Source organism: Plectropomus leopardus, chromosome 8 (genome assembly GCF_008729295.1).
Source record: "Plectropomus leopardus isolate mb chromosome 8, YSFRI_Pleo_2.0, whole genome shotgun sequence".
Taxonomy (NCBI): domain Eukaryota; kingdom Metazoa; phylum Chordata; class Actinopteri; order Perciformes; family Serranidae; genus Plectropomus; species Plectropomus leopardus.
In genome coordinates this window covers 15,018,620-15,045,525 of record NC_056470.1, presented here as the reverse complement: position 1 = coordinate 15,045,525, position 26,906 = coordinate 15,018,620, and the positions used below count along the sequence as shown (strand labels likewise).

General features: G+C 39.8%; 4 protein-coding genes across 9 annotated transcripts in view; 3 read left to right on the top strand and 1 right to left on the bottom strand.

The window, feature by feature from the left end:
- clstn1 (calsyntenin 1) overlaps positions 1-11,232 on the top strand; it is a 46,420-nt gene extending 35,188 nt beyond the window's left edge. For all 4 annotated transcript variants that reach the window (XM_042491304.1, XM_042491301.1, XM_042491302.1 and 1 more), the window contains 6 exons: positions 1,186-1,430; positions 3,900-4,070; positions 4,275-4,420; positions 4,580-4,715; positions 5,555-5,739; positions 7,258-11,232. In XM_042491304.1, coding sequence (XP_042347238.1) covers positions 1,186-1,430; positions 3,900-4,070; positions 4,275-4,420; positions 4,580-4,715; positions 5,555-5,739; positions 7,258-7,452 — 1,078 coding nt within the window. In that variant the 3' untranslated portion in view covers positions 7,453-11,232. The remainder of the gene's footprint in view (positions 1-1,185; positions 1,431-3,899; positions 4,071-4,274; positions 4,421-4,579; positions 4,716-5,554; positions 5,740-7,257) is intronic.
- A 2,238-nt stretch (positions 11,233-13,470) lies between these two features.
- Positions 13,471-16,227, bottom strand: lzic (leucine zipper and CTNNBIP1 domain containing). 2 transcript variants are annotated; one of them, XM_042491966.1, is made up of 7 exons: positions 16,163-16,227; positions 15,607-15,732; positions 14,994-15,129; positions 14,754-14,852; positions 14,214-14,309; positions 13,938-14,019; positions 13,471-13,857 (listed from the first exon to the last, which is right to left on the bottom strand). In XM_042491966.1, the coding sequence occupies exons 2-7, from the start codon at positions 15,708-15,710 to the stop codon at positions 13,802-13,804; spliced, it is 573 nt and encodes a 190-aa protein (XP_042347900.1). In that variant the 5' UTR covers positions 15,711-15,732; positions 16,163-16,227; the 3' UTR covers positions 13,471-13,801. The 2 variants fall into 2 exon arrangements, with proteins under 2 accessions (XP_042347900.1, XP_042347899.1); XM_042491965.1 differs by having other exon boundaries at positions 16,017-16,218.
- Positions 16,228-16,296: 69 nt separating this feature from the next.
- LOC121947220 (nicotinamide/nicotinic acid mononucleotide adenylyltransferase 1-like) lies at positions 16,297-23,547 on the top strand. 2 transcript variants are annotated; one of them, XM_042492172.1, is made up of 5 exons: positions 16,297-16,356; positions 16,722-16,861; positions 18,600-18,783; positions 20,283-20,407; positions 22,223-23,547. In XM_042492172.1, the coding sequence occupies exons 2-5, from the start codon at positions 16,747-16,749 to the stop codon at positions 22,621-22,623; spliced, it is 825 nt and encodes a 274-aa protein (XP_042348106.1). In that variant the 5' UTR covers positions 16,297-16,356; positions 16,722-16,746; the 3' UTR covers positions 22,624-23,547. The 2 variants fall into 2 exon arrangements, with proteins under 2 accessions (XP_042348106.1, XP_042348105.1); XM_042492171.1 differs by lacking the exon at positions 16,297-16,356 and adding an exon at positions 16,524-16,640.
- A 346-nt stretch (positions 23,548-23,893) lies between these two features.
- rbp7a (retinol binding protein 7a, cellular) lies at positions 23,894-26,815 on the top strand. The gene is made up of 4 exons (XM_042492173.1): positions 23,894-24,762; positions 25,178-25,356; positions 25,515-25,616; positions 25,766-26,815. The coding sequence occupies exons 1-4, from the start codon at positions 24,690-24,692 to the stop codon at positions 25,823-25,825; spliced, it is 414 nt and encodes a 137-aa protein (XP_042348107.1). The 5' UTR covers positions 23,894-24,689; the 3' UTR covers positions 25,826-26,815.
- Positions 26,816-26,906: the final 91 nt, after the last annotated feature.

The following is a 26,906-nucleotide window of genomic DNA, read 5'->3' as shown; positions in this document are numbered from 1 at the left end:
ACTTAGGTTTCTGCAGAGTGCACTTTTAGATCACTTCCAGTCAGTGTTGCAGTTTAACATTGCTTCTTACTTGCATATGCACAAATCTGAATGAGTTTGATTGGGTGGACTGAGCAATTAGACCAAATGATGAATTGTCCTTACACCTTCAGTTTCTACCTGTGAGGGCACCTCTCCAGCTGTTGGTGCCATTACAGTTAAATAACTGCTGAGGAAGCACTGTAACAAGCAGTTGTATGTGGAGGTGCATTCACAATGAAATGGAAAATGGCTTTTATTACCTTGCAAGATTTTTTCTCCACACCATTAAGCACATCTGTTTACAAGAATATGTTCCTGTGTTTTGTGTTACTTTTCGTCCTGAAAATAACTTAGTATTTACAACACACCTGAACAGTTGGAACACATAAAACGGCACACAATTACTCCAGAATAGCCCTTTTTATCAGCCCAGTGTCACCACTTCATAGCTTTCAAGAGATTCTCAAGTTGTAATCTTTTAGGGTGGCACAGTTTTTTTTTTATTTCCTTTCCCTTTGTTGAAGTCCAAATGGCTCAGATTAATTCAATTTCACTTGGTTTGACTTATTTCTTATAACCCTATCTGAACCTTAAATACAGTACATTAGAGGATACATGCAGGGCACATTCAAAATGTCCCTTTTTTTAGTTTTAAAGCAGAAGGAGAAGATAAGAAAGATCGTCTTTTTATAAAACTGAGCTGTCTGTGCAGTAGAAAGACACAAAAACTTTTGAAATTTCTGCTGTATGACCAGAGAAAACAGAAAAAAAAGCCTTTGGTATTTGCTTTTGCTCGAGACGTAGAAAATCTACAAATCAGAGTGCACAGCATCACACCAGACCAATAAACACTCCCACTGGTAGGTAACATAATGTGAGCTCATCCGTTTTGACACAGGAAACAATATGGCAGCGGGTCGGTAAAAAAAACAATCTTGGATTACAGTTAAACATTAAGCTAAAGCTAATTGTCAAACAGAATCCTGGTGTATATTTTATCAGTTTTATCATTTTTTCAGCCTCCATTTTATTCATTTATTCATTCACACATAATACCAACATTGTTATGATACAAAGTTGGCTCAAAATCGGCAGAGTATCCCTTTAATCAGTTAAGGGTAAAACATCCAGGTTTCCAGATATTCAATATTAAATCTCCCCCAGATGCTTCAACGAGGAGTCCTGCGTGACAGTGCCAGATGCCGAAGGTTATGTGATGGTGCTGCAGCCTGAGGAGCCAAAGATCAGCCTGAGCGGCATCGACCACTTTGCCCGCAGCGCTGCCGAATTTGAGAGTCAAGAAGGTGTGACACTGTTCCCCGAGCTACGCATCGTGAGCACCATCACCCGCGAAGTGGAGGCCGACACTGAGTCTGAAGCCGCAGAGGGAGCTGATGACGACCCTACGGGTGAGGGGAATGCTCATATGTCCCTTTCGTTAACCCCAGATAATGATATAGGAGGATTGCAGATACAGCTAACCTATTTTCTGTAGATAGGTTGTTTGTTTAACAGGTTGCTCATCCTCTGAGTTATGTAACTGTTCCTTCAAAACAACCACATATGTAAAATTGTGCCCCATTAGTTGCCTTGGTTGAATTACCTTGGACGCTGATTGTGCATTTGATGGCGGTGTAGATGTACAGTAGCTGGTGATGGTGAGGATTATGCCTGGAGGCAGAAAGGATTGGACAGACAGAGCGAGAGGGAGGGAAAAAAGAGATAAGTTGTTTACTACTTTATGGGAGGGGCAGTGACCAGCCAGCCATCTGGCTTGTATATGAGCTAAGACGTGGAGAGACAATAGGCGTGACACAGATACATGGAAATGCAACGTCCTGTGGTGAACAACAGGCCATATGGACAAAAGGGCTTACAGAGATCTGTTGCTATTACCTGCATTAGCCTGCCCCACCTCCCACAAAGAACAAACACGAGATGTCACCACAGATGACAGAGAATCACTTAACAGCAGCTTTCACAGAGTCAAAAGGTGCAAACTCTACGTGTGTGAAATATTATTTGTTTCATTACCAAAATGATAGGCTGCCTCAGCTGGGCTATTAAAATATAGTAACATTTTATTTGAGTTTCTGTGTTTCTAAAACAAATAAAAATATGCTAACAGAAGACACTCTAATTAAGATGATATTAAAAAGACCTCTACTGACAAAATAGCACCATGCTAATATGTAACCTTAAACACTGAACAGTATTTGCTGGTAGCAACACTGTGGTCAGCCTGCGGTAATGTATGATGAAGGACAGCTATCTCTGATGACCAGGGCTGCAACTCACGATTATCTTTATCGTCAATTATTCTGTCATTTATTTTCTGGCTTTTTTGATTAGTTGTTTGGTCTATAAAATGTAGGAAAGTGATAAAAAAAATATTGATCAGTGTTCCCCAGAACTGCAGCTACGTCCTCAAATGTCTTGTTTTGTCCACAACAACAAAACAACAAAAACGTCCATTTAAGAAGCTGAAATTTTGACTTTTTTCTTAGTAAACACTTCAACCGGTTAAATGACAAGCAAATAAATTAGCAATTAATTTGATACTTGAGAATAATTGATACATTTTTGCAGCTGTGCTGATGGCTGTGTTTGTAAATGTGGTACAGTAACAGCGTAGCTCAGCCTTCCTGTTGTATCAACGGTGGAAGTTGCAGCAGTTCAGGTTGGGCTGTGCTATTGCTGATCAACCAAAGATCAAACTGTGGAGACTCGTATTGTGATATCTTCTCTAGGATGCTTACTCATCTAGATTCTGTTTTTCATCCTCCCCCTCTGAACCCTCACCCTGTTTTCCATTAATTGCTCCCCAAAATAAGAGATTCAAGCAGCTCATTAAGTAGTCTTTGTTTTTGTGAGCTCGAAATTTTTACGTCAACAGGAGGTTATTTTAATCTTGGAGATTATTCAGAACAGACCTCTGTGTCTTTTTTACAGGAATATCATGTTTTCCACATCTTGTTTACATTCGTAGTGTTTACTTGTTAAGGCACAGGCATCAAACAACTGATGGTGACGAAGGCTGACTGTTTTGTTGCCTAACGTCACCTGTTTCTCAGCCAAAAGGTTTCAACCTCAGTACACCCTAAAGACTACAGTAAATAAATAACTAGCATGTCCATTCTCTGCCTGTGGGAGAGAATATAACTCTCCATGTAATCTCCAGTTAGCACATTAACACCTCAGCCCGATGTTAAAGGAACGGTGGATATTTACTATACGTTCACGAACCACAACACAAACATTGTGAAGTGTTTGTGCTAAAGAGCTCAATGGCTGAAAAAAATCCTTCCTAATATAAAATGTTTGTTTTGATCTCACTCCGTCTTGACTTTAGTCCTTTGTTTGCTTTCCTCACTTCCGTTGTTTGTTTGCACTGAGCTGAACTGCCAGTCAGAGTGATTTCATTCACCAATAGTCTCCATCTGCTCTGATGCCAATTCAACATGCTGAATCTGCAAAAAAAAAAAACTGCTTTCAAGGACTGACTAGTGCCAATGGTGCAGGACAGACAGTTAGGGAGACAGACACTCACCGACTGGCCCACATTAACCAACGAACAACCTTCAGCCTGGTGTGTCAGGGCTGAATCAGTTGTTTTGTGGGCAATTTAGGCAACATGATTTGACAAGGAAGAAGAATGCATGGAAAGAAAATCTCTGGCTCTGTTGTATTGACTTGGATCCATGTTAGTTTTTTAAATATCTGTAATGTTCTACATATTACAGGAATGCAAAGCTAAATAAGTGGAGTACTCTTTTAACCTGAACAAACTTACATTACAAGCCCACTGGACAATCCTCAATCTGAGAAGAGCCCTGCAGCTCTCCATTCTAAATCTCTTCTCTCCATGTTTCATTCAGTCCAAGAGACAGTGGTGTCAGAAGAGATCATGCATAACCTGGACACATGTGAAGTGACTGTGGTGGGAGACGAGCTGGACGGGGAGCACGAGGGCCTGGAGGTGGACATGTCGCAGCTGCAGCAGCATGGCCTGGAGATGAGCTCCTCTAACCTGGGCCTCGTTATCACTGGTACAGATCACAAGGCTGTCTGAATTAGCACATAGTGGAGATAAAAAAGATAGCTCTAAGGGTGTAATAATTCTGAAGGGTACATTTCTACATTTGTACAAACCTGCAATTACGCAGCAGTTCTCTAATTTAGCTCTGCTGGGCCTTTCTGGAGATGTTTTATTAAATTTCTTTTTGACACTAGCTTCCTTCTCTGTGTTCCAGGTGTGAACACTATGGCCAACTACGAGCAAGTCCTGCATCTTATCCGTTACAAGAACTGGCACACTGAGGCTCTCTTTGACAGGAAATTCAAACTGGTCTGCTCCGAACTCAACGGCCGCTACATCAGCAACGATTTCAAGGTCGAGGTATGACTGTGCATTTATCAGTCATGTCATATAACAGTGACGCATTGGCATCAGAGGAGTGTCCGCAGTGCCACGGTCTTAGTGAAGCATGCTCGTGTCTCCTCACACTACATTTAAGAGAGACAGTAGACATGTGTGCTGTTTTTGTATTCTGTCTAGGTGAATGTAATCCACACAGCCAATCCTGTGGAGCATGCCAACAACGCCATGGTGCAGCCTAACTTCATTAACCCCGTGCATCATGCCTCTGTGGATCTGTCCGGTCACAACCTGGTCAACGCTCACCAGGCCTCAGGTACTGCAACATGTGAAATGTTTTAACAACAATACAGATTTTTTCTTTCTTTGTGCTTTGAATCATAATAAACAAAACTGTGTTCACTTTTTTTTTTTTTTTTTTTACCTTTACTGAAAAATATCTTAGCTACCGGCAGTGTTAAAGGACAAAAAACAAAGAATGAATCGAACTCTTGTTTGCGATTTGCTTAAACACAACCTTTAATATTTTTCCAAAAATGGTCAGTTACATTTTTTTGAGTGCCTGCCACAGAGGCAAGCAGGGAAGAAAATTCATTTCAGACCCTGGTCGTAATCAAACTAGTAACCTGCTTAATTGTCGTTGCTGTAGAAAAAATACTCGACCTCTGGTGTAAAATGCATTGCTGGGGATGGATTACAGTCTATTAACCAGAAGTAGGACACGTAGGAAACGCTGGTTGTTTGCCCGTTTTTTTTAATGGCACTCGAGCTGTCTGTGACATCTGTACAGGCGGTGGTCTTAACACAAACCTTTTATTTCCTGGCTTTAGTAATCCTCCGGGCTGTCAGGCTCACTAAGCCCGCAGCGCAAAAGAGAGGCCCTTTCTGCTAATATGCGGCAAAGTGGAGCAGGTTGGAGGGAGACAGGCAAAGCTATTTATGGAAAGACACACACCTAGAGCTGCCGAAAGCATCTGCAGTTTACTGAGAAGCCATTAACATCAGCGCTGGTGCACCATGAAACTGCAGCCCTTGAAATGCCCTCAGACAGACGGGAACACTGTGTCTCCCCTCATAAAGCTGCAGCAAGGTTTTTATGCGCAGATTGAACATAGTTTATGTATAACTTGTCATTCTGCATTTGCTTCGTCACAGTTGTTCCCAGCGCTGCCACCATTGTCATTGTGGTGTGCGTTAGCTTTCTGGTGTTCATGATCATCCTGGGCGTGTTCCGCATCCGGGCTGCACACCAGCGCACCATGAGAGACCAGGAGAGCGGCAAAGAGAACGAGATGGACTGGGACGACTCAGCCCTCACCATCACCGTGAACCCCATGGAGGTAAAAGCATCACAGTGTCTGCTGGGAGGCAAACTAAGTGAACATTTTTTGGGTGATTAGTCAGTGAAAAGCTGAACAGAGTTTCACTTCTCAACAAAATGTGGTCGGGCTGCAGCCCAGACAGCTTTTCACCTGCTAATGCTGTCTGGGTGATGCTGTGACTGTGGCCTAGTTTCATCTGAGCTCTGGTGATTGACAGCCCTGTGAGGATGGGGGGAGAGACTTTGTTATAGATATTTATGGTGTGTTACCTGGCTAATTAGAATGAAAGATTTACGCATCAGTGTTTAAATTGTTTTTGTGCAGCCAGTTGGTCTTGTGGAGATTTAGAGCATCTGTAGTGCCACGGCCAATCATGCAGCAATATTATTTCTGTCTCCCAAAAGTCTAAGGTGAAAGTCTCACATTAATGAGTCAGCTTGTAGGCAAAATGAAAAAGACTCACACCTTTTTGAGTTATGTCTGGGCTTGCAGCTTTTTTTTTTTTTTTCCGTTGCTTATAGCCAGTCAAAATAATCCAGCAACAAACATCTTAACTTAAAGAGTAACTGAGTACCAGGATGGGCAGTGTTCCCTCTCCAGTACCCCTTTTCACCAAAATTTGGGTGTGTATGCATGTTTTTTAAATGCTGGAAAAGCTGCTAAAAATAGACTCCTTTCCCTTTGCCTATGTTGAGTGAGAATCCAGAAAAGCTGAATTCAGCGTTAGATCTGCTGTTTCTTTTGTCGAGAACATCACAAACCAGTTGAGTTGGTCAACATGAGTTTGCTGCATGCAGCTAACTCCATCTTGTTCGATGGATTTTCAGTATTGAAATTTTAACTTAAAGTTGCCCCAGGGATGACCACTATCGCTGGCTACAGTTTAAATCATAACCACCATATCAATGAAGATATTTTTGATATCAGTTTATATCATGATGAAGGCAAATGTAAGCAAAATGATATATACTAAAAAAAGGCAATGGGCTTTGCTCTACTGTTGTGTATTAAGTGAGTTAAACCTCATGTTTTTAATGATATTTTGGGCATTTTGTGGCTTTATTAGAGAGCTGGTGGTTGAGAGATGACAGGAGATAATGTGACAGTGTGTGTCAGAATCCACTGTTTAAACTACAATTTAAAATAATAAAATAAAAAAAAAGTGGTTAACACTATACATCACAGCTAGTGTTGCTTCATTGCTGTATTTTAAGGCATAATTTCAGTCAATTTAAGTAAAATACGGACTTCTCACAGGCTTGCTATCTCATGCGAATGATCTGCACGAAACAGACGTGGAGGGTAATTTCTCAGTCACATGAGGTTCCTTCATAATACTGGTGCCATGCAAAAAGGGCTTAAGACAAATTTGAAGCAGGATGTCAAGATGTGTTTGTTACTTAATATGAAGTTAGTTGGTTTTGGTTTTTGAAAAAAAGAATGAAGCTACACGTGCACGAGCAATTTAGATCCCTAAATTCTTGCAACTGCTCACAAACAACCCCACCCTCTCATGCCCTCTGTCTCTTAACACAGACATACGAGGACCAGCACAGCAGCGAGGAGGAGGAGGAAGAGGAGGAGGAGAGCGAGGATGGAGAGGAGGAAGACGACATCACGAGCGCTGAGTCAGAGAGCAGCGAAGACGAGGAGGGCGGGGAGCCGGAGGACCAGCAGGGGGCCAGCAGACAGCAGCAGCTGGAGTGGGACGACTCCACCCTCACCTACTAAAACAACACACACGCACACACACACGCACACACACACACACACAATACTCAACACAAGCTCTCTCACACACACACACACACACACACACCACCAGCTCACACTCACTCAGATCCTCATACTCACTGCTCCACGCACACACTCCCACCCCTCTACAGTTTCATGTCCAAGGAGCCATGATGTAAAAAAAACACAAAAAAAACAAAAAAGCAAAACAAAAATTCCCTTCCACGTATATTTGGTCAAGGCTTTCCTGTTGTTATCTTAGTGGTGGTACTCAGTGTAGTGTAGTCATCACCGGATTGCTGATTTTTACTGTTTATTTTTTTATTTATTATATTTTAATTCCCAGGAAAACTTGGCCTACATTTGTTTTGAACTGTGTGAGAAAGCCAACCCTGCACTTTTTGTTTTCTCTCAGACGTAAAGCTTTCAGACGGAGACTTTTTCCCCCCCCTAATGTATATTCTTTGCGTAATGCTTTTTTAGATTTGTTTGCCGCTAATCTCACGTATAGCTTTGACTTGAGTTTTCTTGACTTGTAGTCCACGGTGAAACGAAACAATGCTTTTAACAAGTAGACCGCTTTTTTTTTTTTTCTTTTTCTTTTAGTGCATGAGGATATTTCAGAACGTCATGTGTAGAGAAATAAATTGCTTTTTAAAGATTTTGTAAATATAAAGAAACCATGTAATTAGTTGATGTGTTAGTGAAGGCCTACTCAACGGGGTCCAATATCTAAAATGACGCAGTTCGTAATGTAGAATATTTGTGTCACACAGGCTGTAGCATGTCGCTAAATTTCCGCAAAAGCTGTTCCATCATGCTTGTAAAAAAATGTCTGCTTCATGATGAGAAACCCAGGACTGTTCAGCGGAGGTTTCCATGACAAAGTGGTGTCCATTTTGTCCGTTTTCTTTTCTTTTTTTCTTTTGCCAAGAGGAAAATCATTTCTTTTGCTTTCTCGTAGGCAGGACCTGTCGATGGTTTCAGCATCATACATTGCTTTGCTTGCACAGGTGGCAATGCTCTACTCCAGGCGTCGGTGTATTTCATTCCCAGTAGATCTCACTGTTGTACAGAAGGGATTTTCTTTTTGTTCAGAGTAATCATACTCAGAGAAATGCTATCGCACTGTCCTGCTAGATCGTTTGTGAACCCTTTAGAATTTCTGTATTTCTGCAAAAATCTCAAATGTGATAAGATCTTCATTCAAGTCCTAAAAATACACAGAGAGGACCCAGTGGTAGAAATAACACAAAAAAACATAACACTTTTTTCCTTTTTCAGTGAACAAATTTATACAGCATTAATTCTCCTTGTTGGAAAAAGTACACAGATGAGCCAAAACATTAAAATCACTGGCCGGTGAAGTGAATAACAGCGATCATTTTGTTCCAATGCAGTGTTTTTTTGCCTTGAGGCTCACATACTTTCCCAACAGAGAGATGTTTGAATCATTTTGCCAAATAAACAAATACAATTTGTTAATTTGGATCCTCTTTTTTTTTTAGGTTTTAGGACTTGATGTAAGATCTGATCACACTTTGACTCACATTTATGTAGAAATACATACATTTTGAAGGGTTCACAAACATTTTAGCCGCGTTGTGCGAAGCGACATTTCGTGTGAAACGGTACAAACACTCGGCCAGCAGGTACTGCAGTGCTGTCGATCTTGAAATATGGGTACAAACATTTCTTCCAGTATATTTGGACCAGAAGAGAGATTTCCTCAGCAGCTTTAAAAGCCTTTTTGTCCATATCACAGTCCTGCTGTGCTGACAGAAGTGGGCAGGAAAAAAACCCTTCAAACTACTGAAAGAGCAGATTTATGGCAGACAGAGCTTCAGTGGAGCCTGGGTGAATAGTGCAGTTGCTGGCATTGTTTTAGGGAGAGAATTGAAATGAAAGTACTTTTCAGGATTGCTTTGTTGCAAATTTATTTTCCATGGCACGGCTATTTAACCTGAAATAATAACACATATATTACGTGCATTTGATTCCTTTTGCAAAACATGCACTGTCTTTGTAGTTCAAAGGAATTACAGTTATGACTGCATAGTTTACAAAGGAAAACACTTTCAAAAATGAATCTTAAAATAAAATATTTTTTGCCATAGACCACTAGATTTTATTGTATATGGAACTGTACTGTAGAGTTGTTCTAAGATATTTGTTTACATTTGGTAAACTTATTTTCCTCCCGGTATTAGTATAAAGCTTATTATACAATTGATTGGGAAAATGTGTCCAAGCTCTGTCTCCTCTCAGACACTGTTGTCCATCATTGTTGTATATATCTTTCACAAAAACCAGATCCAAATGTACCGTCACACTTAACTATGTAGTGTTTGTCTCATGTTTTTGGGTACTAAGTTAAAATGTTTTCCCAAACCTGCTTCAGTACAAGCAGATCAGACTCGAAGTGAACAGAACGTGGCATTATTGGGATTGTAAGTGTTGGCGTTTTAAGTCTCATATTTTGCTCAAAAATCTAGTTTCAGAGGCCAAAATTGAATTCAAAAACTTTTTTTTTTCAGAGACAGTTTCCAGGCTACTTTTTTGTTGGTTTGAGTTGTGTGTTTCTTAGCTTCAATTAATTTATAATTTTAAGAGGTCTGTGGTGGAAATGTAGTGAACAGTCTCCCCTCCATGATGACTTGGACTTTTTAAAATAAAGAAGACCAGGTCTGAGCCGGCTGAGATGGGAGTGCCTTTTTTCCGATCATAGCGCAATTAGCAGGTCTAAAAAAAAAAAAATAAATTGCAAAAAAAAAACAAACACTCATCCGTGCTCTTTTATTTGTGGCAATTTTTGTTTGTTTCTTTGTTTAATGCTAGATTTCTTACAGAGCTGGGGATTATAATTTGTTTCATCACAAAAATAGTCCACTGCTTGTTTTATTAAAAGTGAAAAAAAAAAACCGTTTTACATAGATGTCATGTGTCCATGTTGATGTGTAGAGGAAGTAGATCCATATTGTATCTTCTATAGATATTGTACTAAATCATTGACGGAATCCACCTTTAAAAAGATGTACAGTACATTATGAAATCGCTTTGGCAGCATACATGGGTATACTGTTAACTGACCTATTTGTGTATAGTGGAAGGTAACTTTGAACAGTGTCCTATTGCCTGAGTTGTTGAGAAATGATTTTGAGGGCAGCATGAAATTCACAAGAACCAGAGTATAAGCCTGTCGGAGTTCTCCGCTTCATCAAACACTAAATGTCCACGTTTCATCTACAGTTTTAAAGTACAATACCAAGGGTCACCGATACGTGCACACTGACTGAAGTCTCCACAGTGACTCCACCATCTCCAGTTTTCTGGGTTTAATGATTTCTGATCAGCCCCCCTGAGCGAAGTGTAAGTTGGTTGAACTGAATGTCACTGCCTAACAAACTGAAACGCAGCCATACTGTAATAACACTAAGATTTAAGGGGAATTTACTTTGCATGAACCACAAGTTTGTGTAGTTCCATGTGGGGTTGTGAGACCGGAGTGAGAAAAGGAGACGTGACACACTACTGATTCTCAGATTGTCTGTTTCACACGTCCACAACACTCCAGATATAAATATTTTTTTCTTTTCTTTTCTTTTCTTTTCGAAATGTGTTCAAAATGGAAGGTGACGATGTTTTCAGAACGTTTGGATGCTTCCTTTGTGCTTGTTGGAGCTGCTCTCACTTTTCTACCAATTGAAAGGCAAATTGTAGTGAAGTTGATGCTTGCTCATAAACAAAATAAAGGATGATGAGATGGGGTATAACTTATGCCTGCTCTTGTTTTTCTTCGTCATCGGTAGGCGAGTTGTGGTACACACTTTGGGCAGTGCGACTGACTGTGCTTTAAATCTTGAGCAGTAGTGTCCTCTGGTGGTAAAAATGAAAACATTAAAAAATCCCAAAAGCAAAAGATCAAACAGAATTCCACAAATGAACCAAATGATTACATAAAACAAACACCATTGATATATTTTACACGCTTTCAAAAAAAAATGGCTTCAAAGCTGAATATCAGATATGAACAATGCCGTCGACATTAAAGGGACGGTTCACCCCAAAATCAAAAATACATATTTTTCTTCTTTCTTGTAAAGCTATTTGTGAATCTAGATTGTTTTTGGTGTGAGTTGCCGAGTGACAGAGATACAGATGGACGCTTCCGTCCGTGTGATGATACAGTAGGCGGATGTGGTTCGGTAGAAAGAAAATAGATCCTGCAAGAAACGGCTCAAAACAAGGTCTGTGGGTTATCTTAAGTAACAGGGTCATGATTTCTGAACATTTCTGACATTGCTTTTGAGTTTTTTACATGTATTTTTTGGCGCTTTGAGCAACATGAGCCGAGTGCCATTGCATTCAAGAAAAGGTCTTTTGAAATTGGGTGAACTGTCCCTTTAAGTTCTAAATAAGTTCAAGTAGGCTAGTAACACTTGAACAATAATGCAATACTGCAATTGTAACTGCAGTTGTCATATTTACAATGCTTGATAATCAATGATAGAGAGGCTGGACAAAATAGTGAAATATCCATAATCTAACGAGGTGTGGTCCTCCTGCGTGTACACTCTCAAATGTTCGAACATACTCTTCCATTGTCCATTTTCAAGATGATCCTGTATTTCTTTTTGAGGTGAAAATCTGCTTCATATTCAGCGCTCTAGTGTGTCCTTCAGAACTGCTGATTCACTCTCATGTCTAGTGACTGAAAACGTGCTTTTATTTAATCCTGTCCATGCTTTTGTGTATAACACTGGTGCCTCAATCATTTTACAAAGTAAGGACACCCCAAACAGCAGTGCGGGCTGCATGCGGTGCTGTCAAGTGACCTCATGTTCACTGACTGTTAAACATCCACACAGACTATTAATCAAACTGAAACACTCTCTTCTGATGGAAGCTGAAACCATCAAAAGATCCTCCTCAGTGTTTGACAGATGGCAACTAATCCACCCGCTGGATCTGTAATCACACTGCCGTCAACTGGACAAACACTCATCTGATTATGTTTTTTTCAGTTCAGAGTGGTGCTCCTTTCATTTCACCTAGTTATGCATCTTAAAGCAACATTATGCAACTTTTTATTGATTGTTCATTCTCATCCCCCAGTCATCAAATACCGATGTGTTTGTTTCACGGGACCAAAACTTCGGTATTTGACAACTTGGGAATGAGACTCAACAATAAAGAGCATGTTTTGTTGAGACGGAGAGAATTAAGGCCAAACTTGCATCTCTTGCTGTTTGAAAGCCGCAGGCTTGATTGTGAGTAAATGGGCTGCTGCGCACAAATATGCAAAAGGACCCACCACGATATGAGCCAGACAGACTTTTTGTCTTTTTTGTTTTGCATTTCATTAATCCTTATTTATCTTTTGTCTCTTGGAGGTCGTGTTGTGTCTTTTTTGGTCATTTTGTGTCTCTTTGTGGTTATGCTGTGTCTCATTTGACTGTGTTGTGTCTATAGCTGTTTTGCCCTTTTTGTAGTTTTTTGTGTCTCTGCTGTTCTCTTTGTGTTTTTCATTTTTTTGTGCCTCAGTATGGTCTTTTTGAGTCTCTTTCTGGTTGGTACATGTTCATTTAAGGGACATTTTGTGTGTCTGGGAGGCCCATTCAGTAATTGCCCATCCATGCACAGAGCTTATTAACTTATTACCGCCGCCCCCCTTTGTCAATTTCATATTTTGCATGCGTTCATTATTTTTGAGACATTCAACGATTATTAATCCTTCGTGTTTGACATACCTGTGATTCAGGTACTCTTTGGATGAAGTTTGATTGCATTAAAAGAGGTCACTGACAGATACGTTTGAGCTGAAACCCTGCTGAATATTGCATAATGTATGTGAACTGCATACAAACAGACTTTCTCATAAAACTGTCTTTGTAGTGTATTTCAGTTACTTTCAAATGTCCACTCCCTTGTAAACACAGCTTGATTAAAATGAAATGACATCTTGAATATTTGCAGCACTCATATAGGAAATGAGCAATCTTCAAAACAACAATGTTGAATTTTCAGGATTTAAGACAGATGCAACCCAATAAGAAATACAGCACAAATCACATCAGAGTATTCCTCTTGAACTCTTATACATTCATGTACACGTCTTCATATTCAACAAATCACATGCTCGTACCTATAATACAATTTTACACGCATCTGGACAAGTAAAAGACATTTACAAAAGTTGAGGGTTATAAAACAATACTGTTAAAAAGTGTTAGCATCTACAGCAACGCCTAGAGGTGCACTGGTCATTTATAAAACCAATGATCGATTGGCACATTTCTTCCTTGGTAATAACAAACAGAGTTAAAATTGACATTTTGTAGAGTTACTACGCCTTGGTTTTCACACCGGAGCTAGCTAAAGCCATAATTTTGTCTTCTGAGCCTGAAAGAGAAGGGGAAAAAAGTAAATATGAATTTTTGTCCAATAACTTGTAAGAATTGAAATCCCATGTTTATTCTCACCTAAGTTTGCAGTCACTTTTTCAAACTGGCTCAGAGTAGCTGTAGCGTTTTCAGTGAGAAAAGTCTCATCCTCTGAAGTGAGCTGTCCACAAACCAAAAAGAATGCATTAATTCTCACTTTCAGCAGACAATTGTTCTTAAATGTTACTGCTGCTGCTGTAGCAACTCTGCCAGCGACATAACTAAAATTAGTCGAATGGCGTCATGGGCACAAGCCTCTGAATCACCCATGAACCCGTGAAAAAACATCACATCTCTGCTGTGAGCGTTTCTCACCTTCTCTCCAAGTTTTCTCAGGGCTGTGAGGATTTCCATTTTCTGCTGCGTGTACACATCCCGTGACAGTTTCCCCACCATGACATCGCGGTCCATCTGCACAGAATATCACACATTAGTTGGGCAATTTTCAGGCCAAGCAACGCACAGATAAACACTAAAGAGTGATTGAGCAGCTGGATTAACCAGGTGTCCTCAGGTATCACACGGTTAAATTGAATGCTTTTTAAGACCTTTTCAAGAAAGGATTAATCAATTTAAGAATTATTTTTTGTAACATCACAAAGGTGAACTTAAACCACAGAAGAGCTCGGCTCATTTTGACGAAAAGTTATTAATGATGGATAAATGTGTCAATTTAGACGTCACAAATTCAAATTTAAGCCTAATTTGTTACTTCGAAGGCCTAATATTTATCAAATTTAAATCAAGACATTTTAACACTTTTTACAGACCTGCGGACACCCTGATTCAACACGTACGACTCAGCTGTGCAATACACAAACACAAAGATCATATCGTTGACATTGCAGTGCAAACCTCTGCTAGTCTGGTTCTCAGCTGCCCTGGTTGCTTCTTGGCAAAAAGTCGGATCACCTCTGGGGTTTTGAAAGCTTGGCTGATGGCAGCCTGGGTTGCCTGATGAAAACACACATCGGACACATTGTAACATTTCACAGATCACTGTTAAACTAGGTTATCTTAAGATACTTGCTCTACAAGCTCTCTAAGTCACCCTTAATACACAGTAGTTGCATATTATTCATTGATGGTTCATACCAGCTGCATCCCACTGAGCTCATCCACAAGTGTCATGTCTCCTGTCATGATCTTCTTCAGCGAATCGTTGAATTCACTCAGTTGTTCCAAAGTTTCCTTTTTTGTCTCCTCATACTCTTCCTCATCCAGTTCTTCTCTGAGATTAAAAAAAAAAAGACCGAATGATGTGACATGTAGAAGTACTTTCTGGCATAGATTTAATCTTTACTTGTCAGTGTTAGGTATAATTTGGTAATTCAGTAAATGTGCAGGCGTGTCAAACTCATTTTAGTCCATGGGTCACATAAAGCGCATTTCAGCCAGAAAACCATTGCACCACAACATATCAACAGTTTCAAATCTTTCCCTGTCTTTTTGCGTAGAGAGGTACAAGGTTTGTGGTGTGTGACAGCTGTATTTGTCTTAAGCAAAATGACTGTAACTTCAACACAATGTCTCAGTTTTCCACATACATTGTACAACTCACTGTGTAACTTGCTCCTGAACCCTGGCACGTCTCAGCCAGTGCATCAATACCAGGTGTACCAAGTCATCCAGTGGGCAGGATGCGACCTTTGTTTGACACCCCTACTTTAGTCATTTGAATGATTTAATGAATGTGTCTATAATGCACCTGCATTCCTCCAGATCCTGAAGCTGCTGCATCAGTCTGTCAAGTTGCTCTTCCATATTTTGCCTCAATTTCACAGTTTCTGATTTCCCGCGAGAAGCCATCATTAGTTAAAATCTTATTTCCCACCTACGGAGAACAAAATAAACAGTCAACAGATATGAATACTATAAGGCATTATCACATTAGTGTGGCACAAATAACTTCAGTAGACCTAGCATGCTATTTAGACTTCATTAGATGCCGTTTTGGAGCTAAAATTACAATAGTGTTCAACATTTAGCAAGACATCAACTATATAGACAAACTGTTGATGATCACATTTGCTGGAAGCTCATTATGTGCAGTTTTGACTCTTTAAGTTGTTTAGTTAGCTCAACTTCTAGCTAGCATGCTAAAAGCAAACATCTCACCGAAACTCTTTTTGTAAACAGAAGCAAATCAGTCGCGCGCTGACTTAAATATCTGCACCAGCTTGACGAATATACCAAAAAAAATATCTGAATCAGTAAATTGGAATTCCGCGAAAAATAACTACTTTCGAGAAGGGTTACAAAACCTTTATCGCGGCGTTAGCAGTTTGTGGATTTGTGATTGTGAACGCAGCCTGGCATTGTGGGTGCGGCTCTCTGCTTCCTGGTCGACTCTGTCCAATCAGATCCTTCGATCTTAATGTTGACGTCCCAAACAGGAAGCAGATGACCCACTTGACAGACATCACAGAGCCGCCGCTGACTGCCGCTGTTTCTCCTGGTAATATAAAGAATATTTACTTTATTTTACTGTGTGGTGGAAAACGTCTTCTTTATTGTTTATGCTAAGCTCTACGTTCATGTTTTGTCTGTATAAGCAACCTATGTTGGTGGGAGGCTAGCGTTGCCTGGTTACAGATAAAGCTAACTGCTACAGTGTACTCGAGGACACGCTAACGTTTAATTAGGTTAGCTAACTCACCGTATACATTATACTTAGCGTGTGTCACTCCTGTCACAGAGAGAGTCACACTGATATACCGGACGCAAAGCTTCGCCTCAAAGGTCAGAGAACCAGAGGGATAATGGACAGATAACCTAGCTGACTCCAGTCTTTGTTTACTTCCTCTTTGTTTGTTGTCGTAGAGTAAACACAGCCCCATTATGAGGCATGGACGATCAGAATATAACCAAAGTGGTCCTGCTGGCCTGCGGGTCCTTCAACCCCATCACCAACATGCACCTGAGGATGTTTGAACTGGCTCGAGATCATCTGGAGGACACAGGTGGAGTGACATGGCAATTAGAGCTTTTAAAGTATTCAAATCTTTTAGCTGAGTCAAGTCAATTTTATACATAAAGCCCATAATCACAATGTGCCTCAGAGGGCTTTATAGCATACGATATCCCTCTGTCCTCAGACCCTAACATCGACTTAGGAAGAACTCCCTAACAAAAACCTGTAATGGGGGAAAAATGGTAGAAACCACAGGAAGAGCAACTGAGGAGGGATCCCTCTTCCAGGACAGACAGATGTGCAATAGATGTGGTAAAGAACAGTAAAATTACAATAGATGACAAAATGATACAAAGGAAAAAGAGAGAGGGGGACAGATGCACAGCAACAATAACAGTAACATAACATATAACAATAGTAATATACATACAATTAATACATGTAATTTATGATAGCATATAGAATGCAAATATTGTAGTTTGTGTATGTGGCAATAACAGTCACATGTATATATTAATAGTGGAGTCATGACTAATAATATTGGCAGTAGTAGTTGGCGTCGAGTAGGATCACAGCATCAGTGCAACCATGACCATGATCCAGGTGCAGCCATGATCTGAGAAATCAAGCAAATACAGCTGTGCAATAATGTAGAAATACTAATTTATTACATAATGCATGCACTGAAGTAGAAAGTACATAATCAGTAGCAGCAATGTTGTGTTAAAAAGTGAAATTACTCATTATGCAGCAAAATGTCTCCTGTCAGTTATAGCATCATATTTACTGGACAAGGCAATTCAAATTCTCTGCATAAAATATCATAGTATAAGAGAAACAAGTTATAAAAGGACATTTTAATTGAATTTTAAAACATATAACTTAATAACTCGCATTTAATAGCTTATATGAATACAAATAATGTAAAGAAGATACAGTGCAGTGTAAGAAATGAATAAATATTTGATTTAATGAAAGGTAGTGGCAAACAAAGTCTTCAAGAACAGAGAGTTGCAGCGGACGTATATGCTCCAGTTATGTGGTGCATGAAAACTAGACGCTGCCTTCCCATGTTTAGTCTTGACTCTTGGGACATGAAGCAGACCTGCCCCAGAAGACCTGAGGATGGTTCTACATTATTAGATTATGATTACTTACGCATAAATGTTAATAATATTGAATATTGCAGATGGTTGTGGTTGAGCTCAGTTTAAATGCTTAACATACTGTTGGGTAGTGTTTTACTACCTTTTACAAACTTTTTTTTGTTTATGTGTGAAGTCACAAGTACCTACAGCTGAAAAACAAGTGTGGTTGAGTAATGTTGTATTGTATTCCTCTAAAACATAGTTGAATAAAAGTGTTCAGTAGCAGAGAATAGAAATGGAGGCTAAGTCCTCGTCGCAGTGGCTGCAGGTTCGATTTCAGCCTTGGCCGTTTGCTGCATGTCATCCCTTCTCTCTCCCCCTTTTCACGCTTTAGCTGTCCTATGGAATAAAGGCACAAAAGCCCAAAAAATAATCTTTAATACATTTTTTTTAGGGTTAGTGTTGTAACCCAGTAAATTAAAAACACTGACATCTCGAGGATTCTACCTTTTAGCATTTAACAGGATTATTGCTTTGAGTTCCAAGTCACTCTGACACATTTTCAGTTTATAGGGTACTGAATACATAAATGCCTATTCTGAAATTTCAAGTTTTTAATTTGTGGATTAAACAAATTAACAGTTCTCTGCACCTGCCGTGCCATCACTGTTAACCATTTGTTAACACCATGTCTTTCAGGTCAGTACAGGGTGGTGAAAGGCATCATCTCTCCGGTGGGTGATGCCTACAAGAAGAAGGGTTTGATTGAGGCCTGCCACCGCCTGGAAATGGCCAGATTGTCCACAGAGAGCTCAGACTGGATCACAGTAGATTCCTGGGAGAGCCTGCAGCCGGAGTGGGTGGAGACAGCTAAAGTCATTCGGTGAGTTGACATTTCGTATGTCTGGTTTAACGCAGTGCCTGTGCTGTCAACAAACACGTTTGTTATTATAGGTGTAAAGAAATGTGACTGTCAGACACTTCATTATCCTCAATCAGAGACTCCTTGCTTGATGTTTTCCTCTAATTCTTCTTGGTTGACAGCTACACTTCAAGCCACTCATACATCAAAGCTCTTAACGTAACTACTGTAGGTAGTAATGACTGTTAAACTAATGATTTACAAGCAGCTGCTTCAGCAGTGTAGGATTTGATGTGATCCTTAAGTGCCAGTGATAAATGGTGGCAGTAAGTCTTAGTTATATTATCTGAATTATCTAGACATTGTTGCAACTCTTGTATCATTGTTATCTGTGCTGTTTGTACATAAAGTGCATAAAAACCTTTACAGTTTTCTAAGGATCACACGGTTGTTAATGTTCAGTGTCACACAGGATTTCCTTTTACTTCATATATGTATCACTGTTGAAGTTTTGTGCTACTTTGTGGTAGAAAAGAGCTTTTTCGTATTTTTAGAGCAATAGTGATAGAATAATCTACCTCTAAATCCTCTATCACACTTTTGTTTAAAAGCGGCAACTTCATCTACTTCTAAGGTGCATGTAGAGGGGACTAAAGTCTGAATAGATACTTTTCAGCTTATTTATTTGTTGTTGTATTTTTATTGTTCTGAACAGATTCATAAAAAAACATTTGTCTGTATGAAAACAAAGGCCTGAGCTGAAGAAATGTTGACACTTTTGACTGTTTTCTACTGCAATGTGGCAAGACAGTTCCAGATTGTAAAAAAGGAACTACATCGTTAAAGAAGTTTAGAATTTCCACTTCTTGAAAACTTCGTTAATTGCACAAATACATTTAAGAAACTTGCGGTTTTTGCTTTCAGTAGCATTTTATCTTAAAGGTTTTGACTAACTGCAAGATAATTATTAATATTAATCATTGACTACTGTCCACAAACTTGAGATCCAAACTAGAAATTAAAGCTTGGTCGAAGTCAAAATAAAATATTTAAGTCAGACTAACAGACTGACAGTATCACTGATGAAGACATACAGCTGTTTTTTTAAAAAGGTTCTTGATTAAGTGGTCAGGATTGAGGATTTGATGTTTCAGACAATACCACAGTGAACTCTGCAGACTGCTAAGAAGCACCTAAAAGGTATCTAAACAGTAGACTCACAAGCCAACCAACAGAAAACAAGTGTGAAGAGGTTCTTAAAAAGTTGAATTTAATGTCCTTTGCAAGAAGATAAAATTACTTTTAGGTGGTAAGGTGCATATTTAGTGCAAAGCAAAATCACAAAACTTCTATTTTACTCGCTGTTTGATTCCCCAAAAGCTTAAGCTATGGTAAGCAGTTGACTGTATACTGACTGTTGTCTTGTTAATATGACTAACACTGGTTAAAACTATAAGCAATGCATTTATCTCCACATAACTTTTTTTGATGTTGCATTAATTTTTTCTGTATCCAACCAGGCATCACTATGACGAGCTGCTTGCAGCAGAGCAGAACAACGATGATGTGGACACGGTCAAGTACGCAAAGAAGAGACGTATAGAGGAGAATTATTTTGAGGGTTCGTCTCATCACAAAAGGAGAGGTAGGCTATGTACAATTATTTAACTTATTATTCTTTTCAGCTCCTCCCTTTTCTTAACTCTGACTCCAGACTATTCTGATCCTGCATCCATGGTATTCATTTTTTATTGTATTCAGTTTGACTCATAAAACACGGGACAGTGGTGTAGTGGTGCGTGATGGGTGACACCCTGTCACGCCACCTAATAAAGACAGGTGTTTGACAGCAAGAGACGAGCGTCAGTGACGCAGAGATTACAGACAACATTCTTTACATCAGAGACGAGATTGAACCGTGTGCATCTCTAGCATGTCGCTGCATTGCTCAGGATTATATACATGAGCAGGAGAGGTTCACACTGTCCTCAGTCATAACTATTTTATACACTTTTTTTTCACAATATTTTTGCCTACAGAGCACGTAGTGGTTGTAAAATTGTAGATTATTATTGTAAGTGTATTGTAAGACTTTATTGTTAAAGATTAAGATAATATTTATTCAACCAGAAAAAGCCCCAAAATCGTTATTTTCACGTCTAACTTGGTGAATTAAGAGTTTATTTCAACATAGACAGAGTTGGGACAGTTTAGATAAGTTTTTCTTTTTTTTTTTTGTTTCTGTTGACTTAAAATTTAGTATGTTTTACAGTCATAAATTACTCAAAATATGCTGGCTGGTGGCTTTGGCAGTAGTAACTTCGGGGCAGTTTTTGGTTAAACAAAAGGTATTGCACTTACTTACTCTTGAACAAAAAGGTCTATCTCTGTAGGGATCCATCCATCCATCCATTTTCTACCGCTTATCCGGAGTCGGGTCGCGGGGGCAGCAGCCTAAGTAGGAAAGCCCAGACTTCCCCCTCCCAGCCACTTCGTCCAACCCTTCCCCGGGGGATCCCGATGAGTTCCCAGGCCAGCTGAGAGACATAGTCTCTCCAGCGTGTCCTGAGTCTTCCCCAGGGTCTCCTACCGGTGGGACGTGCCCTGAACACCTCACCAGGGAGGCGTCGGGGAGGCATCCTAATTAGGTGCCCGAGCTACCTCATCTGGCTCTTCTCAATGCGAAGGAGCAGCGCTTTACTCTGAACTCCTCCTGGATGACCGAGCTTCTCACCCTATCTCTAAGGGAGAGCCCAGCCACCCTACGGAGGAAGCTCTTTTCGGCCGCTTGTACCCGTGATCTTGTTCTTTTGGTCACTACCCAAAGCTCATGACCATAGGTGAGGGTAGGAACAAAGATCGACCGGTAAATCGAGAGCTTTGCCTTTTGGCTCAGATCCGTCTTCACCACGACAGATTGGTGCAGAGTCTGCATTACTGCAGATGCTGCACCGATCTGCCTGTCAATCTCCCACTCCATCCTTCCTTCACTCGTGAACAAGACCCCGAGGTACTGCTCCACTTGGGGCAGGATCTCCTTCCCGATCTGGAGAGGGCACTCCAACCTTTTCCGGCTAAGAACCATGGCCTCGGATTTGAAGATGCTAATTCTCATCCCGGCCGCTTCACACTCGGCTGTGAACCTATCCGGTGAGAGCTGAAGGTCACGGCCTGATGAAGCCAACAGGACCACATTATCTGCAAAAAGCAGCGACCCAGTCCTGAGGTCTATGATATTGCCAGAGACTCAATAATAATCTGAGCCTGTCAGTCGCGAAATCATCATTAGTGGACGTAAACTGACGGTGCAAACATGCCCGGAGTGTTTACATTGCAGCCTGTTTTGCTGCTTCCGGCTGCGGCACTCTTACCCAATTGTGAACCAATTTTTACAAAATCTTGTCATTATTATCATTTATTGTTATAATTATTATTAACTCTTCTTTTTCTTTGTGATCAGATGGCCCTCAGCTAATGTTGCTGTGCGGGGCCGATGTCCTGGAGTCCTTTGGTATCCCCAACATGTGGAAGCAGGAGGATATCGCTGAGATTGTTGGCCACTACGGTTTGGTTTGCATCACCCGCAGTGGCAATGACCCCCACAAGTTCATCCACCAATCAGACACGCTGTGGAAGTATCGTAAGAACATCCACGTGGTCCACGAGTGGGTGACCAACGAGATCTCGGCCACTCACGTGCGCCGGTCACTGCGTCGAGGTCGGAGCGTCAAGTACCTGCTGCCAGAAGCCGTGGTTTATTATATACAAGAGCACGGCCTCTACAGCGCCGAGAGCGAGCAGAAAAATGCAGATGTGGTTCTAGCACCCCTTCAGAGATATACGGGTTCCTCCTCAAGCTGAAGAAGTTTACTGCTGCAATAACAGAGATGTAAGCTGTCTCTACACTGAAGTGCTGTGAGTTTACTGAGTATCTAAAACATATCATACACCGTTCAGTTTATTTAAGCTTCCAACAGTGCCTGCCATACAGAACAGCTCTTTTTAGTAATGTGTGTGAGGTTTTTAGACTTTTCTAAGTGAAATTAGTTAGTAACACTGAAACTAGCTTGTGTGTGTGGAAATTACAGTAGTCAAAAAGAGCAACAATAACTAAACTGCAGCTCAATTAGCTGTGTGGTCATCTAAATGTCACAGCTACTGTGGAAATAGATTTGGCGGGGTTTTTTAACCAAGAAATCAGCATACAGTGTGTCTGGTATTTCATGAAATACAAGTAGGAACAAATTGATTTTAATTTTTTTATTTGGTTTACCTCAAGAGGACAGTGTGCAGGATTTAGGGGCATCTCTTGGCAGAAAATGATTATAATATTTAGAACTGTTTTCATTAGGCTATAGTCACCTGAAACTAAAATTCTTTGTATTTTTGTTACCTAAGAATGAGCTGTTTATATCTAAATATGGACCGGGGCCTCTTCCAGAGTCCGCCATGTTGAAAAATCAAACATTGGCTCTATTATAGGGCCATTCTTGTTTTCACGTCCACCGCTGTCGTAATCCCACACACTCGGCACACGGGAGAAGTTTCAGTTTCGCAGCCTCATCACTACAGTAGATGCCACTAAATCCTACTGACTGGGCCTTTAATAATGCGTCAGTAAACTCAACTCTAGACTCATCACATTTTGTATTTACAATAGGATTTGTTTATGCACTCCTTCAGGCAAAGCAGATAAACATGCTTTCAACTTAGTGCCGCAGATTTGAAAGTGGAGGTGTGATTTGTATCAACTGGAAATAGAATAAACATCCTCTTTGTTTTCCACCTCGGGAGCTTTTCATTGTTGTTACAATGGTTTTGTCACACAGACAAGAAACTCTGAACATCCTCAGTTACAGTAGTGCCAAACTGACACCTTTTCTCTTTGGTTAGAATGCTGACATGAGCTAAAATCACAAAATGCAGCAAACTGAAGACTCTTTGTGTTTGCAGTGTGTTGAAATTGAAGTTTACCTGAGAACATCACGTTAGTATCAGAGATGTTGCCTTTTGCTGTTGGAGAAATGGTGTTAGATTGCATTACCTGAATAGTATTCAAACTCAAAAGCGAGTATTTTTAAGACATTGGACTTGACTTGAGTGCAAAGATTTAAGACTTGTGACTTGTAAAACAGTGACTTGGTATCAGCTCTGACGTCGGGTGCATGTGACAGAGTTAATGCATGTGCAGAAGTCTGTATGTTCTACATTGCATCTCAAGCTGTTTACTGCTTAGTTGAAGTCACGAGGACAAAAAAGTCTCTCAGTGTTTGGACAAACTCCAACTAGACGTGCATCAGTTCCTTTGGGCAGCATGCCAAGAAAAAAATGTCAGCATTATTTTCCTCATTGCACATTTAGCTGTGTCATTTTAATATAGGTCATCTTTATGAAACAACAGGTGAAACAAGAATATTGAGCATTTCAGAACTGTGCCTATCCATAGCATTCAGGGTGATAAATATGATGTTTTCTCACTTTTTACAGATTTTATCATTTTACAAAGTTTTATCACAGAAAGCGTTTGAGTTACTATATTTACATTGTTTATTGTAATGAGGAAAAAAAATACTAGACAAGAAGAATCATAATTAAGCCTTTCAAATGTTAAGTTCAACATATTTTCCCCTGTGTTATTGTGCATGTGTACGTAAATGATGTACAACACACGACAAATTCTGAAGGGTGCGTTATTCAGTGAAGTGTGCGGTGAGACCAGTCTGACATGTCTGTCTTCTACTCTTCACCCCTGGCACTGTTAAGCACCTCTTCATGGGACAGCGAATGAGGGAAAAGACACACCTCCCTTTATACCTTCAGGTCTCTCAAAAAACATCATTTTCTCAGCTTCCTTGCAGAGCTCCTCGTCTGCCCTGCAGATTGATGATTGCATTTTATTAACACAACACCAGAAAAAGGTAATCAAAATGCCAGCCAGCCTTTGTGGAACATGGGACATGATCAGCAATGTCAACCTGGAGGGCTATATGATTGCAATCGGTAAGTCCTTAAGGCATATTTAAATCCAACAGAATTCTATATTAAATAAAGTATCTTCTATCTATTTTGAATAATTTTGAGTTTTTCGGGTGTATATATATGTATGTATAGATAGATATATTGTATATATTTTATTGGTTACTTATATTTGTAATACTTAAAGCACATGTTCCTGGTTATAGCTGCATACTTTCACTTAAATACCAAAATTTCAATGCAGGACTTTTACTTATGATAGAGTATTTTCACAGTTTGGCATTAGTATTTTTACCTAATTAAAGGATCTGAATACTTCCTCTGCCAGTGTTTTCATAGCAATGCTGTGTTGTGGTATGCATGGGATTGTGTGAATGTGTTTGTCCCCCTAGTTTTGTACTCTGTTCACACAAGGAAACCACCTCCACGATCGTTTCAGGTATCAGCTGCTGTGTACGTAAAGTTGCTCTGAGGCTGAAGTTTAGGAAGGTGATTGAGCAGCATGGGGATCAGTTTATCATCAAAACTATCAGCAGCTTTCGAAACTACACTATGTCCTTCAGAGTTGGTGAGGAGTTTGCGGAGTTCACCCAGGGACTGGACAACAGACATGTCAAGGTGAAGGCAGAGAATTGTGTATTCAAAGTGATGATGAGCATAATCAAAGATTTCAGGTGTTTTGTAGATCATGTGACTTGTCTAATTTTTGATCCGGGCTGCTAAACCTGTTTTGTGTTGTGATTGACACTATATTTCCTCCTCTGACATCTGTGCAGTCACTGGTGACATGGGAGGGAAATAAACTGGTATGTGAACAGACTGGAGAGAAGAAGAACCGGGGCTGGGCTCACTGGATTGAAGACAACAAGCTACATCTGGTAAGAATATGGACAAATTCATCAAATTCTTTTCCTCATAATGCCCAAAACTTAATTGATATTAGTTCCGGTATTTATGTTCTTGTTCTTAAAATCATGGTATCTAATGCAATTTTATATAAATATTTCTGTGTCCTATTACGCCTCAGGAGCTGTACTGTGAAGGAGAAGTCTGCAAACAGGTTTTTAAGAAGAATGTGAACGAGTGAAGAGGAATTCAGGTTGTGTTTCTAGAGAAGTTACTCTGTGATTAAAGCCACTGTGTGTTAGATCCACCACTGTATAGCTGTGAATAACAAAAACCAAACTAAAAGTTAAGTTTGTGGTATTTTCTCTGTAATGTGACTTAGTCAAGGAGAGAATGTTTTTCCTGTCAAGGTGTGGCTTTACACCACTAGATGGCATCACTGCATTTTTTTTTTTTTTCTGATACTCACTGATCTGAAGCTGAGTAGTGCAGGTCTCAGTTTAAAAAAAAATTGAACTTCAAGTCTGTTTTGGTTCTTTTAAGCTGGTTTAAGATGCAGTGCAGGCTCTGTTTAGTGGAGACTTTTTGTTTCCTTTTTCTATGTCTCTATTTTCAGATAGGGCGAAATTTAAATACCACATTGTCTTTGCACTGGCTTGTGCTGTCCATCTGACTTTGAGTTGAGCTATTTGTCAAAATAAAATCCCTCATTCATGTGGATACATTTATGCAGCAATGTGCAACAGAAAGTGAGGAGTATGATATGAGAAATACAGTTTTATGCAAATTGTGAATAACTAAATAGGTTTTGAAAGAAATCTGAGGTGGCATATGTTGTTATTCAGTCATTCATTTTGGCATTCTATCTTCAGTGAAGAAAACAAAACAACAACAACAAAAATAATCTGTATGGCATGTGTCATCCAACTGGTGATGATGAGACAGCTGTGATGTAATAATACAATGAGGCTACAAGGTGATCGCAAAAAAATAATAATATGATGGGGCTTCCATTGCCTATTGTGTCATCTATAGCTGCAAATTATGATTTGGGATATCGGGCTGTATAAACTACACTGAAATTAATTAAAAAATGTAATAAGTAATGTAAATATTTTAGTAATGTCAATTAAGGAATGTATCTCATTACTTTAGATTTTTTTTAAAAACTATTTTTCATACAAATGTTTTGAGGTGGGCAATAAAGATGACAATGCTGACTGTTCATGTACTGTACTGTTCATGTGCTGTTTTTTGTTCAACCCTTTGAAACCTGGATCGACATTATTTTTCTTGTGCTGTGCTCAGAGTCTTTGAATCCT